At 39.6% G+C, this 15,162-nt stretch overlaps 1 protein-coding gene across 1 annotated transcript in view; it reads left to right on the top strand.

The window, feature by feature from the left end:
* The window catches only part of LOC311229623 (immunoglobulin-like and fibronectin type III domain-containing protein 1), a gene marked incomplete at both ends in the record, with an annotated part of 89,754 nt that overhangs the window by 36,318 nt on the left and 38,274 nt on the right, over positions 1-15,162 (top strand). Inside the window, 3 exons of the mRNA XM_084315699.1 lie at positions 7,611-7,739; positions 10,235-10,531; positions 10,944-11,270. Coding sequence (XP_084171825.1) covers positions 7,611-7,739; positions 10,235-10,531; positions 10,944-11,270 — 753 coding nt within the window. The remainder of the gene's footprint in view (positions 1-7,610; positions 7,740-10,234; positions 10,532-10,943; positions 11,271-15,162) is intronic.

The raw sequence follows: 15,162 nt of genomic DNA, 5'->3' as shown, positions 1-15,162 counted from the left end.
ATTGGATATGTGCTCTCTATTGGAAAGGAGGGTGCATAGCGAGAAGATTGGCTTCTTGAAGAATCATAATGTGTGTTTTGGCTGTTTGTGCATTGGGCACTTGAGTAAAGAATGTAGGCAACGCCTCTATTGCAAAATATGCAATCTCAGGCACCCTAGCGTACTTCACATGTACCACAAGGAGGAGGGAACAGATCAAAGGCCAGCCAAAAGAGAATCGGAGACAGCAGTGGGCAGTGCTCCGATCTCTGTACAATCCAGTGGTCTTACAGGGGCCGGTGAGCAGGACTGTACACTCTCTATAGTACCAGTACAGGTCAAATCTAAAAAAGGACATGTTACAATGACTACCTATGCCTTCCTGGATCCCGGTAGCTCAGCATCTTTCTGCACTGAGCGGCTGATGAGCAAGCTGAACGTCACCGGAAGAAGAACAAGTATTCTCCTTAGGACTATGGGCCAGGAGAAAGTGGTTGAAAGCCACATTATTTCAGACTTGGAAGTGGCTGCGTTAGATGGTGACTGGTTTTATGAACTCCCTGACATTTACACACAGGAAAGCATGCCAGTCCACAGAGGCAACATTCCGAGACAGAAAGACCTTCGAAGATGGCCTCACTTGGAACATGTTTACATTTCTGAGATTGACTCTGGGATTGACCTGTTGATAGGAGCCAACGTTCCCAAGGCATTGGAGCCTTGGCGAGTTATACGGAGTGTGGACGAGGGTCCATACGCAGTCAAAACTGTGTTGGGTTGGACTGTGAACGGACCTCTCGGAAGAAAATTGGACAACCAGAATCGTCCAAAGAACGGGAGTTTGGCAAGAGACAAATCAAACCTAGCAGAGGACAGACAAGCTGCCACTTCAGAGAAAGAACTACAAGAGGATTTGAACCGAAAATTGGAAAAGAAAGAAGAGCGAACAGACGATTCTGTTGCTTCCAAGAGAGCGAGGCGGCGTGACAGAAACGTAGACAATAACATTAAGTTTGAAAGCAACAATTCTGAGGACCATCACATGGATTTCAAGCCTGTGTCCCAGGAAAAATCGAAGGACAACATCGATACAGGAAAGAAATTCAGAGCTAAAAGAGAATCAAAGAAGGAAGCACTGGCGAGTCCAAAATCGAAATGGCCAGTTGAAGATTCATACACAACTGACTCTAGGGACAAAGCAAACGATGACACTACTTCTGAAATGCCCCGTGGCTATAAGAGCCAAATTAAAACGAAGAGATGTCCAAGGAAGAGGAAGCGGTGCCGGCTCAAAGACAAAAGGTTTGCCTTCAACAGGAAAGAGAGGTGAAAAGAATAGAGCTGTGAGAACGTCAGAAAATGAACTTCATCAGGAAGCGGAAGAGCCATGAGGACATCAGATGTTCATATTGATTGAACCCCATAGACTGACACATAGATACACACCCATAGACTGACACATAGACATACACCCATAGACTGATACATAGATATACACCCATAGACTGATACATAGACATACACCCATAGACTGATACATAGACATACACCCATAGACTGACACATAGACATACACCCATAGACTGATACATAGATATACACCCATAGACTGATACATAGACATACACCCATAGACTGATACATGGAGATATACACTCATAAACTGACTTTGCCACTTTGGATTACAGTTTTTTGTTTTTTCTGACTTGACTGACCTAGTGATCATAAAGATCCCTCCTTAAGGCTATGTGCTAGTAACCTCTGGCCCTAGGATACGATTAAGAAAGAAGAAAAGGACATTTGCGAGAAAATTATAAAAAAAAATCGAAAAAAAAAAAAACATGTCAATAATTGTGCCTTATATTTAATGTTTTTCTTGTATGCTCCTACATAATTTACAATTGTGTAGTTATTACATGTGAATAATTAGGGTCCGGTAACGAAAGAAGCTATTGTTTGAGTAATTAGGGGCCGGTAACGAAAAAGAACTATTGTTTGAATAATTTAATGTTTTTTCTTGTAGGCACCTACATATTTTACAATTGTGTAATTATTATATTTGAATAATTAGGGGCCGGTATGTAGGCGCCGTAATGGAGGTCTCTTTATTATGATTCAGTATTCTAGTTTTGTTGTATTATTAGTTGTACTGTCACTTTAGGTGGTGGGCGTGCTCACGGGGGTGTGGCGCTAATGGGAGCGTCTTATGGAATTTCATTCACCTTTTCACGTTGACAGTTCACAGAGGTTGACAGCTCACGGAGAGAGGGGGTGAGAGTTAGGAGAGCATATTATCTTTTGACCGCAATAACGCAATACCACAAAGTGCAAATCGTATTTTGTTTGTCTCATGATGAAGCGAAAGAATAAATGCCTTAAAAGTATTTCCTGGACGTGGAACGGAGTTATTTCATGTCGCGCGTCAATTGTTTGAACTCCATCGCTCAGCCCCTCGGCAGGTCTGTCTATTACAGTATACTGCCGCAACAATAGCTTATAGCAGACTTAATGATGTTACTGTAGTGGCTACTGTCATAATTCATGGAATTATGGAAGGACTGTTGTATTTACTACATCTCCCGTGACTCTTAGCGGGGGATGACATAGCTTACGAGAGACGAGTGAAAGAGGACCGGAAGCGCTGTTAGCTAGCTTAACGCTAACGTTAGTTTAAAAGGTTTTAACCGCGACGGGCATATAGTAATGGCGAGGATATAAAGCATGTTAAAGACGCATTTATTGGATGCGTTGCTTGCAGAGTTTACATAGAAACAGCGCGACTCCCAAGAGGAGTTAGTTATGACAGAACGCAGCAGAATGCAGGAAGAGCTGCCAAGCTGCTCACGTTATACGTTGCGCAAAGTCTGTAGCCGCGTTTTGATTACGTCATCACAACAACACTTTAGGTTACGAACGTTACGTAACCCTGTTCTTTGACATTCTGTGATATATTTTCGGTGCTAAAACCCTTTCGGCCAAAAGCCGAAAATTACTTTTTAACCATTTTCGGCCGATAATTTTCGGTGGCCGAATATTCGGTGCATCCCACTCTCTTATTATTTTTCTTATATTCTTGCTTACCTGTCTGTTAAGAGAACAATAAGAAAAGCCACATTCATCAAGCTGTTCTTAACTTCCAAATCTGTTCTTACCCAGGTCTGTTGCATGATGAATCCCACTCATTCTTACATTCAAATGCGCGATTGCGCTCAAAACATTTGCATACAGACACGCCCGCCATCTCCTTATAAGGCGAATGAGGCGTGTGTAAAACAGCCGAGTTTCGGCATCTGATCGCTGTCTGATCCATTCAACAGGAAGCGATTTGCGACTGATCTCAAAATGACACACAAACACACACACACGTCTCACGACTCGCGACTCAGTGCATGTGTGTGTGTGTTCCTGTGGGTCGCTCATCGCATGTGTGTGTGTGTTAATCTGATGACAAATAAAGACTTATACTTGTACTTATACGTATACCGCGTAGGGCTGAACAATTAATCGATTTTAAATCGAAATCGCGATTTGGAATGATGCAATTAGCAAATCACAAAAAAAAAATACGCAAGTTAAATATATATATATTTTTTTACATTTATTTAACCAGGAAGTTTCATTGAGATACAAGATCGGTTTGGGAGAGGGAGGTAAGTGGTTTTAGATTGTGTGTTGTGAAGTTTAGACTTCAGAGAGGGAGAGTAAAGTACAGAAAAAAAGGCACCGTTGGGTACCGGTATCGATTCCCAGGTAAAAAGAAAGATTTTCAGGCTCGGTGTCCCGAAAACACCCACCGCGTAGGCCAGATGCAAGCCGCATTTTACAATAAACCTCTGTGGGGCTGCTTAAAAAAAATTATTATAATCGCAAATTTTATCGCAATATCTGTCAGAAAAATCCCAAAATCGTGCAGCCCTAATACCGCATACTGTATAGTGCGAAATAAATCGTTCCAGCAAAGTAGGCTTTGTCAATACTGAACGACTGTGCGCTTGTCAAGAACCAATCGCGCAGTAGGTTGGGAAATACTGGATCTGTCACCTGTCATCTCTCTCTGAAAGGTCCCTGTGGCTAAAACCCCGAATTCGCTCAGAACTTGTAGGAGCAGAGAAGAGAAGAGAGGAGAGGAGATGTTGTAAATATGTGTTCTATGTGTACGCCTGGGCAGCCAGCATCTAACTGTTCTAACAGCAATATATAATCCATTTCAGAAGAAGACCGCACACAATAAGTTATAATAATTATTATTATTGAAAAGTTCTGGGTTTATAAAGTCGTATTTGGGGGCAATTGACCAATGGTTTGCTTTCAACACATGAACTCCTTCCTCTCTCACCTTTTTAATATATCTTTTTGTATTGTATCTACTAAAACTGTATTGTATTGTATTGTTTGTTTTGTAAAGTGTCTTTGAGCATTAGGAAAAGCGCTATATAAATCTGATGTATTATTATTATTAGGAATGGTAGGCTTTTTTAAATGTTTCTCATAAGAGTTTCTTATCTGGGTATAGGCCTGTTGCAATAAGCAATAAATCAATTTATCGCGCAATAATGAAAATGAATGCAATGATTTTGATGGGCGCAATTAATTGCTATTTGCGTGTTTGTTTTAATGAGGCGGGAACCAGTACCTCTCCGTGTGGGGAGGTGGGCCGCTGGCGTTACTACAGAGTACAGCACGGGAGCTCCTGTGAGCACCATGCGTATGTTGGGCAGTAGCAACGCTACATAGCTTAACTACATTTCTCAGTAGCGTGATGGTAGCGTCGCTCCTTTTGAACCAAGTAGCGTAGCTATTTTTAGACCCAAGTAGTGATGTAGCGTGAACAAACGCTATACGCTACTGCCAGGAGAAACTGGACTGCTAAATAAAGATTAAAGATCTAGTGTTGATGCTATGACGCTTCCTCCTCATCGTTGATTGCCTGTAGTAGCTGCATCTAACGTTAGTAGCTAACGTTAAAACTAACCTAAAGTTAGTTGTTCACCAACAATCTCAACATTTGTTTTATCATTAGCTCAAAAACACAGAACCGGACGACACAAGTTGTCCGCTCATAGGTTCTGCTAGGATAATAACAACAATACTTCCGGTCGGTGGGTTTCAAAATAAAAGAGCAAAAAAAAAAAGACGTTTATTTTGTACAGCGTTTTCCTCCACGAGTACTCAAGTACATCATGTGATCAATCGATCTGTTTTTTTTGCCCATCCCTAGTTTATCCTGTGCTGAAAAGTCTCCATTCCAATAGAGATAGTATATATTTGTGTTTATTTTATTATTGTTCAGCTATATTTTAATCGAGAGTAACTGGTAGTGTAGCTTACTACATTTTCCAAGTAGCTTGCCCATCACATAATCCGCGAGCCACAGTAAACAAACGCGAGCCACAGTTAGGGTGACCAGGTGTCCCGCTTTTGGTTGTATACTGCACAGCCATTTTACCTAATGTCCCACGTCCCGCATATTGAGAGGATGTCCCTCTTTTCGAAGCAAAAAATAAAAACATGGGTCTAAAAGCCCCTTCCTACAGTAAACGTAGCAACCCACCTCTTGTCCACACACATTGCTCTGCTAGTTTTATCATTGCTCTCACAGAGATAAAACTGGGAACGAGGTTACTCTGCTTCTGACACTACCTCATATCTGATTGGTTAGGTAGTAATTTAGGATATTTAAAATGTCTTCCAATGTTAAATAAAGGTTTATTGCACTTTGAAACGGTTTCCTTGCATTATTATGCTATTATCATTATATTAGTAAAAAAAAAAGTTGATTGAAAACTTCTGGGAAATACATTTCTCAAAAAAATTATTTCTCTCAAAACCGCAATAATATCACTTATCGCAATAATTTCTGGGACAATTAATCGCCCAGCAAAATGTGTTATCGTGACAGGCCGACTGGGTAAGAGTGCTCTCAACCACTCTTAGAATTTGGTCTTGCCTGAGAGAAAAGCAACAATAAGAAAACATTGCTGAATCCTAGGTAAGAACAAAATAAGAGGAAATGCTAGTTAAGAACGAAATCTGTTCTTATATCGCTTCATGAATGAGGCCGGAACATCTCACCATCTAGTGCAGCAATGTTTGGTCTTACCAACGACGTCTTTGCTAACATACCAAATACACCGGATGTTGTTTTTGTTGACACCAGCCACAGGGAGGTGCTGGTCATAGAAGTAGGCTGTGCCTTTGATCTGTACATGGACCAGGCCTTCCGGGACAAGTATATCAAATACCAACCACTGCTCAATGTGATGGCGAACCTTGGGTACAGGTGTAGATACAGTGTACTTGTATTCGGAATTCTTGGCCATGTATACAAATGCCCCATGACCGGTCTGAGAATTGCTGCAATGTCTAAAAGAAAAGCCAAACAAATTGCCAAATATTGCTCTGTCTCGGCTATTATTGGCAGCTTAGCCACGTGGAGAAGGAGGTGCTATGTGTACCCTTAAGTGTCCATTGCTGCTTGGCCCTGATACATTTGATTCCCTGTTCATGTAATATTATTTGTGGAACCAAATAAAGTGTGTGTGTGTGTGTGTGTGTGTGTGTGTGTGTGTGTGTGTGTGTGTGTGTGTGTGTGTGTGTGTGTGTGTGTGTGTGTGTGTGTGTGTGTGTGTGTGTGTGTGTGTGTGTGTGTGTGTGTGTGTGTGTGTGTGTGTGTGTGTGTGTGTGTGTGTGTGTGTGTGTGTGTGTGTGTGTGTGTGTGTGTGTGTGTGTGTGTGTGTGTGTGTGTGTGTGTGTGTGTGTGTGTGTGTGTGTGTGTGTGTGTGTGTGTGTTTGTTTGTTTGTTTGTTTGTTTGTTTGTTTGTTTGTTTGTTTGTTTGTTTGTTTGTTTGTTTGTTTGTTTGTTTGTTTGTTTGTTTGTTTGTTTGTTTGTTTGTTTGTTTGTTTGTTTGTTTGTTTGTTTGTTTGTTTGTTTGTTTGTTTGTTTGTTTGTTTGTCTCTCTCTCCGTGTTTCCATCTAGTGAAACCTTGTTTTAAAGATCCGGTGGACTTCATTGTTGTCAGAGCCGGGAATTCTGTGCGTGTCAAAATAAACTATGAGGTACAGTATGGATCAGATATCCACAAATTCCAAATAAGTTCTCCTCACAATTCTGTCATACGATCTTAAAGGCCCAACCTCTTCTTTCTAACAGAGTTGTCCTTTTACCAAATTACTTGATCTACATTTTGAAGTGTTAACTGACACATGCATCTTATTTTCTATTAAAACTCTAAAATGCTTGTTTTAACTTGGATTGTAAACAAAACGGTCAAATTTATTATATGAACGCACCAAATGGTGTCTATGGTGACAGAAATGTGTCTGTACAGACAGACAGACAGACAAGCGGACCTCTCTCCAATTATAGTAGTAGGATAAAACTTCAATCATTTACAATTTAAAACACATATCTTGTAAATTAAGGTTAAATTAAATACATTTCACATTACATGTTTTGGAATTCCTGACATATTATCATGTCAAGATTTCTTTACTTTTGTTTGATACTGAGATAATACAAGCTGTATATTTCATATCTATATTGATCATATATATTGATATCTTTAGGCTGAGCCTCCACCAGAGATTTCTTGGTTGAAGGATAATGAGCCAATATCTCCCTGGGTATCAGTCATCAATACAGAAGGAACATCTCAGCTTGTGGTCCCAAATTCAAAGAACTCCGATTCAGCCATCTACACCATTAAGGCTAAAAACTCCTTGGGTGAAACCTCCTTCGACATTGAGGTCAGAGTCACAGGTAAGGACACTAATCGTTTACACAAATTAATAATAAATGCACATCATCAGTGAGAAAGGCCAAATCTAATTATCATCTAGATCGAATTACCTGATTGATTGATTGATTGATTGATTGATTGAAACTTTATTAACAGATTGCAGAATGGGTACAATACAGTACGGCTCAATACACACAATTGTTAAGGGGATGCAGACCAGAGAAATACTTTTGTCTTGTTTATTTTCTTAATTACTGAAACTGAACAGCAAAAAGACAGAGCTCATGGTTGTGGCCCCCAAGGCACTGCTCGGGAAGGTTGGAGATCTCCTCCTCCACGTTGACGGCTGTTCCATCTCCCCGTCTCTCGAAGTCCGTAACCTGGGCGTCACCCTTGACTCCACACTTTCATTTCACTCCCACATCAAATCCGTCACCAAGTCTGCCTTCTACCACCTCAAAAAAATCTCCCGTCTCCGACCCTCACTCTCTGATTCTGTGGCTGAGACCCTGATCCACTCATTCATCAAAGCCCTGGACAGGCTCCAGTATGTTCAGAACTCAGCTGCCAGGGTTCTCACTCACACCAAGCCCTGGCAGCACATCACCCCCACCCTCATCCACCTCCACTGGCTCCCAGTCAAGTTCCGCATCACTTTCAAACTCCTGCTCCTCACCTACAAGTCCCTCCATGCCCTCGCCCCCCGATACCTGTCTGATCTCCTCCACCAACACACTCCATCCCGGAACCTACGATCCTCTGATCTAGGTCTCCTCTCCATCCCTCGCACCAGGTTACGGACTTTCGGGGCCAGAGCCTTCAGTGTGGCGTCCCCTACCCTCTGGAACTCTCTCCCCCCCCCCCGAAATCCGCAACGCCCCAACCCTGGACACCTTCAAAACTGCTCTTAAAACACACCTCTTCACCAAGGCTTTCCCCCATCAGTTAGTTTAGATTAGATTAGGTCCATTATCCATTATCCCTTACCTGCCCTCATCCCCTTTTTTCCCCCTACTTCCCTAGCCCTATTTTTTGTCCTGATTGTGAAGCGACCTTGGGTTCTATGAAAGGCGCTATAGAAATTTGATCTATTATTATTATTATTATTATTATTATTATTATTTTTTTTTTTTTATTATTATATTATTATTATTATTATTATTATTATTATTATTATTATTATTATTGTTGTTTACATCAGGGTCCCCCATTTTCAATTCATAATGCAAACCCTGCTATGCAAACCCTGCAAAGTTTTGGAAGGCAGTGAACTCTAATAAAAGTAAGACTACTGTTTTGCTTCCTACTCGCATTAAATGTAGGGACTGTGGTTAACATTTTTCAGATGCTGGGCATTTATTTGACAAGGTATACACTAGGCTTTCCATGGTAGTCTGTGATTATCTGTGTCCAGGCATACACTGAGTACATTTTGCCCACCGCCCCCACCCGTATGTATGCTTTTTATTTTATTTATGGAAATAAAACCGATTTCGTAAATCTTCGCATTACAGTGCCCACATTCAAATAAAAAACACTAATTTGTAATACTGTGACACTCTTGCTATTATCCCTAGCAGCTATTTTTAGGTTTCACTTTCACTTAGTTTTAACTTCATGTGAAGGGGAGAAAGACTGCTCTAGAGGCAACTGAGTGTCACAGCTTATGTGGTGAAAAAGCTGCATCCCTTAGATGTTGAAGCACCGACATTTAGGTAAGCAAACAGTAGAGCTAAGCTAGCTAGCTAGATACCCACCACCACCACGCTGACCTACACTAACAGTTACACATGTGTTGCATTTATATTAACTTAAAAAATGATGGATTTATTATTGAATCCATAATAACAGAAACTAAATGAAACTGTAAGCAATAATTTACAGGTTTAACTGTATGAAGTCAATTGTAAATATGAAAAAAACATTTTGACATGTTTTGACCCTGTCCTGTATGTGTTCATATTTGATTTGGTGGCACTGGTGCAAGTGGGGGAGAAATTGCATGGTGTAATCCATAACACTCACTCAAACAAACAACACACTGCAGCACCCACTCTCCACACTTTAGATCACACAAACACACTTACACTTTATATTTATTGATAAAGGATTTGCACTACAACTCGTACACCTACTGTGAATTGTACCTAAATTGCACCTCGTCCCATTTCTCCATTTCTGCCTTGCACTATATAGTATTGTATATTAGTACACTGCACAGTATTGTATATTGTATGGTAACTACGTCTATTCTGCATCGAACATTGTACATATGTCTAAACTGAACACTGTGACCTCATTTTTTTTACTTCTAATTTTACTATGTTATTTTATTTCATACGTATCTTGTCTTGCACAGTCTCTGGAGCGCAACAGTAAGAAGCATTTTGTATAAAAGTATTCTGTACTTCTGTATGACAACTATTAAAGAAACTTGAAACTTGAAACTTGAACTTGAAACTAAGTAACTAAGTAATCCGACAAATGTAATCTTCATAATGTGCTTATGTCCTAGATGAACCCAAGAGCCCAGGTCCAGTGGCACTGGAGCAGACAGTTCAAGGCAAAGTGGTGGTATCCTGGGCCCCCTCTCCTGACCAGGAGTTGGATGACCGCCTGTTTTATGTGGTAGCTCAATATGACTCAGATACACGGATCTGGAAAAACGTGGGAGACCGCCTCTTCACCAATACATACACTGCCATCAACATTAGCCCTGGGAGAGAGTACCACTTCCGTGTCTTTGCCAAGAATGCCATGGGCCCCTCTGAGCCATCAGTATCTCCTACATGGGGCATCAACAGCAACAGAGGTGGGTTACGTTCAAGATGTGGGTTGAGTTTGAACAGGAAATGGAGCCAAACTATTGGCAACTGAAACCATGTAAAACCATGAGTCCTTAATATTACTGTGTGCATATTGTCTTTTGTTATACTATGAATGCACTCAACAGAAAATCAGCAGTTATCTGAAAAGTTGTCTGTTTATCTTTCTGAATGGACTGATTGGTTCTTGTCTGAATCCAGTTCAATTAATTAAATAGTTTATTTTACTTGTGCTTTGGTTTAATTTGGTATGTACCCATTTAAGTACTTACTTACTATAAAATACAACATATCCTGTATACTCTGAAGTAATGACAAGGGATCACTTGCAGTATATCAATTATAAGCTAATCCAGTAAACGTTTAACATTTTCTCTTGTTGAATCTCCCCCTGTATAGTTCAAATGTCATTATCTGGAAGTAACCTAGGAGAGATCAGTTTTGAGAGACCCCCATCTGTCCTGGTCCCGCTGAAAGCTCACACACCACCTAAAGGTTACCAGCTCTTCATGACTTGTGCCATCCGAGGATTCCCAAGACCCACCGTCACATGGTACCTTAACAACATCTGCATCAACTCGGACAGCAACTACTACATCACCAACGCAGTCGGCGTATGCTCCATGTACATCCTCAGAGTCCAACCCAAGGACAGTGGCGAATACAAAGTAGTTGCCGTCAACTCCTTTGGCAGGGCAGAGTGCTCCACTAAACTTGTGGTTAGAGGTAAGGTTTTAATTAAATGTACATTCATTCTGTGAATACATTTGAATTAGACAGTCAACTTCTTCATGGTATTCTTCATGTCCTTGTTATTTCTCCACAGATTGAACAAGCATGAAGACTTGCTCTAAATGCACAGCCTTTTAATCTCACTACAGGTGTATTTACAACATGAGTATGGAGTTGGCAAGTACAGTACTGTATACTGTTTCAGTTCATTACATAGGCTGTGTAGACTGTGTGTGTATTATTATTATTTTAGTCAAGTCAAGTCAAGAGTCAAGAGTTTTAATTGTCACGGCATACAAGTATACAATGAAATGCGGGTGGTCTTTTAAGTGCTGGTCAAAGCATTACACAATTCTAGATCTGGCATAACTTTATTATTGTATTTTGTTCTGTTAAATTATATTGTTTTAGTTATGTTATAACCATACTTTTTGTATTAATGACATCAACGAGTCAAAACTGTACCTAATACATAGACATTTCAAAATTCTCTTGCAAAGGTTAGATGGGGGAACTGCAATAAATAAACTAATTTGGTATTTTATCACTTTGTTATCATTCATTTCAGCCTGCATTAATATTATCACAAATATTCTGACATGACTCACAAGAATAAACTCTTTTTGGATGACTGCAATAAATAAACAAATTTGGTAATTGTGTGCAGTGTTTTTTCTATCACTTTGTTATCATTTAGTTTAGTTGGCATTAATATTATCACAAATATTCGGACATGACTCACAATAATGAACTCAGTGGCAGTCTCAGAGGCGCCAAATCCTGACATTTGAGATACAGATATGATATCATTGCCATGCATGCAGCATTGTTTCAAATTGCACCATTAACCGCTCTCAGCATGGGTCCATTAGGAGGAGACTCCAGTAACCTAGCTCACGTCACCACTCATCTCAGTTTTACATTCATCCCTTTTGAGCGAAGTATACATTTTCATTGCCTTTCCAAATGGCTCCACTTAAGATCACAAATAAATATTCTAAGAGTAGATCATATAGCATGCATGCAAATATAGAATTAGCCCTTTTTGCATCGTCAGCCAAACGACCACAAAAAAAGATTATCCAAACTTAAGAGAGATATTGGGAAATACATAGAAGTTTGCTCACATCCTCCTGCTCACATTTAAACATTTGACATACATGTGTATATAAAAAAGGCACACGTTTATTCAATTAAATACATTTGACATATTGTTTCCCTACCATGTACCATCAAGTGAGGCTAACATTTATACACATATATATTAAGATGCTGATTAGACAAATACCTCAGATGACTATCTCAGATGAAGATAATTATCTACAATTATGTACATGACCTCAGATTGGCTGATGTTACTAGAAGAGTTACAAAGAGGAGTGAGATATAACGAAAGTGCTTAAAGTATAGGAAAATGTATAGGCGGCAATGTCATCACTGACAAATCATTAACGCAAACATCATATGTTGATGTGCACCTATACGACTGTTGAATAGCAATCAACTTAAATATCAGAAATATCAAACCTGCAAATAAAATAATAAAAATAGCCAAATCACTAGCCTAGCTTACCCTTGTTATCTGTAAAGGGGGAAATACATCATCAATGTGCACCCAAAATATAAAAAATATTTTAAAATGTCAATACGTTTCTGAGACATTAAACACTGCAAATATGTTGTTCAATCAAATAAGCCTCCTCTACTTGTACTGGTATAAGCCATTTAATGTCCCACTCTATTCATTTATCTTTCATCCATTCAGTTCTCAGGTTTGCAAATCTTTTCAGAGCTGATGATGGAAGTAGGTCTCACCAAGGAACCAAGGTCTCACTTCCTCTGTGTCTCTGATATAACAACATCCTTTACACTGGTCAGGTCAAAGGGTGATGTTTGTGTTTGTTCTTCTCATGTCTTTAGGCTTTTCCAACTGTTAGGTCACAGCTTTGTCTTTTATGAGGCCAAGGTGGCAGTTGTCAGTAGTCAAAGTGTCTGGGTATGTCATGCCTTGTCAACGTATTTCAATGTGAAATTAAACCCCTTGGTATGACAGGCAGAACTGCAAGGCACAACCGTCTTTTTATGAGGCCTAGGATAGAAGCTGGGTGACTCACTGAATTCTTTCCAAATCCCCAAATCGAATGGTCAATTCCTTTGAAGGCTAAATAGGATAGGTCTTATTTCACAAGTAGCATAAGTATTATCAACCAAAGATCATTTTACTCTATAAAATGTATCATGTTGATGTTTATAGACCAATAAACAAAGTGATGGAGTGACCATATTACTGGTGACCCAGTGGGTCAGCCAGCAGAGCCATTGCCTAAATGCACTACATGGCTATTGTACATCCATACATCAGAAGAACTTGGCTGTGAGGTTGTTACTGTATCTGTACTTCATCTGGAAAATGTAATGGTTTTATTGAATTCTATAATGGAATGCTAATAATGATACTAGTAACTGATATTGGTATATTATATTGTGAAGTGCTTGTTGGAAACTATTGACTGGATTTATCCGATGATGATAGGAACATTGGGACATAATGCCAACTGTGAAGTGAAAAAACTGTGACGTTTTATAGGGATGACGTATGAACAACCTCCGCCCCTCATCATTGCTGCAACACAATCTTTTACGAAATGGATTTCCACCATGTAAGGGGTTTCTACGTATCCTCTTAATACTTTATGACCTAACAAAAAGCGGTGCGGGCTGAAATATAGGATAGTGAGAAGAGTTCAAGCTGAAGGAGAAGATCTGGATCTAGAGAACGTCGAATTGAGAAGTAAGTAGTGTCTGACGATGTGTTTTTATTTCAACAGGGATGGACATGAAAGATTTCCTGTCAATCATTTTCACTGATTTAATGGAGCAAACCCAGAATATCTTTCATTCTGATGTTTAAGACAGAAACAGATTTAGCTATTCCAAGGGAGCTTGTGAAATATGGTCAGCTTGTAAAATATGGCTTATCCATCTGAAACCATCATCTGCATCTTTTACAGACATGAACTTAATATAATGAAATGGTACTGCTGTCATTTTGCTCAAAATGTTTGCATGATTACTGGTATGAAAAAGCACCTCATTAAAAAGTGGGCGATATGCCGGTATAACAGGAGCAACAATTTGACAGTAGACTGTGTTATCACAGTACAGACAGCGGTATTGTCTACATACCGTAATACACCAAAACCATCAAAACATTTTGAGATTTGTGTTAGTGAGGTGCTTTTCCTCAAGAATATTGTCCTAATGCAAATGCTTATTCTGCTGAAATTCAACCTGTATACAAATTGAATTATGCCTAAAGTAGCTCATTTAGTCACTGGACATAATGAAAAACGTTCAATGTATTATGATGTTATATGCTTATACTCAAAATATAAAAGTCAAAATTCAATCAAATTAAAATATGAACCTTTTTCTTATTCAATAGGACTGATGTTAGAGATTGTGATAGTGTGCCTATATTTCTTAGAAGGAATGTGACCTATTAAACTCAGTCAGCTGTTGGTAATCTGGTAACACAGCATTGAGTAGGATAGAGTGAAATAGAATCCTACAAATTAATTTTCTCTCCGTTTAGCATGACTGTATGTGATACATCAAATCAACACCTTTATAGTTTTATTGGTTATAGATTAAAAGGTCAAATATAACTGGGCTGGGTTTCTCAGAGCCTCCTTAGTGCTACGTGCGCCGCAAGCTCTACCTTAAGGTGTTCATTTAGTTGCCGAGCTGTTTCCGAGAGCCTCCTTAGCTAAGGTACAGGTTGAAGGTTGGTCTGAGGCACTGTAAGAGTCACACATGTGCCTACTGCCTACTATATCTGTGTTATTATTTAGTTGCAGTGCCATGCTTTGGTCACTAATGGTGC

Source organism: Notolepis coatsorum, assembly GCF_963971535.1.
Source record: "Notolepis coatsorum genome assembly, chromosome: 6".
In the NCBI taxonomy this organism is placed as follows: Eukaryota; Metazoa; Chordata; class Actinopteri; order Aulopiformes; family Paralepididae; genus Notolepis; species Notolepis coatsorum.
The sequence above is the reverse complement of the archived record's forward strand: the minus strand, read 5'-3'. Positions and strand labels throughout refer to the sequence as shown.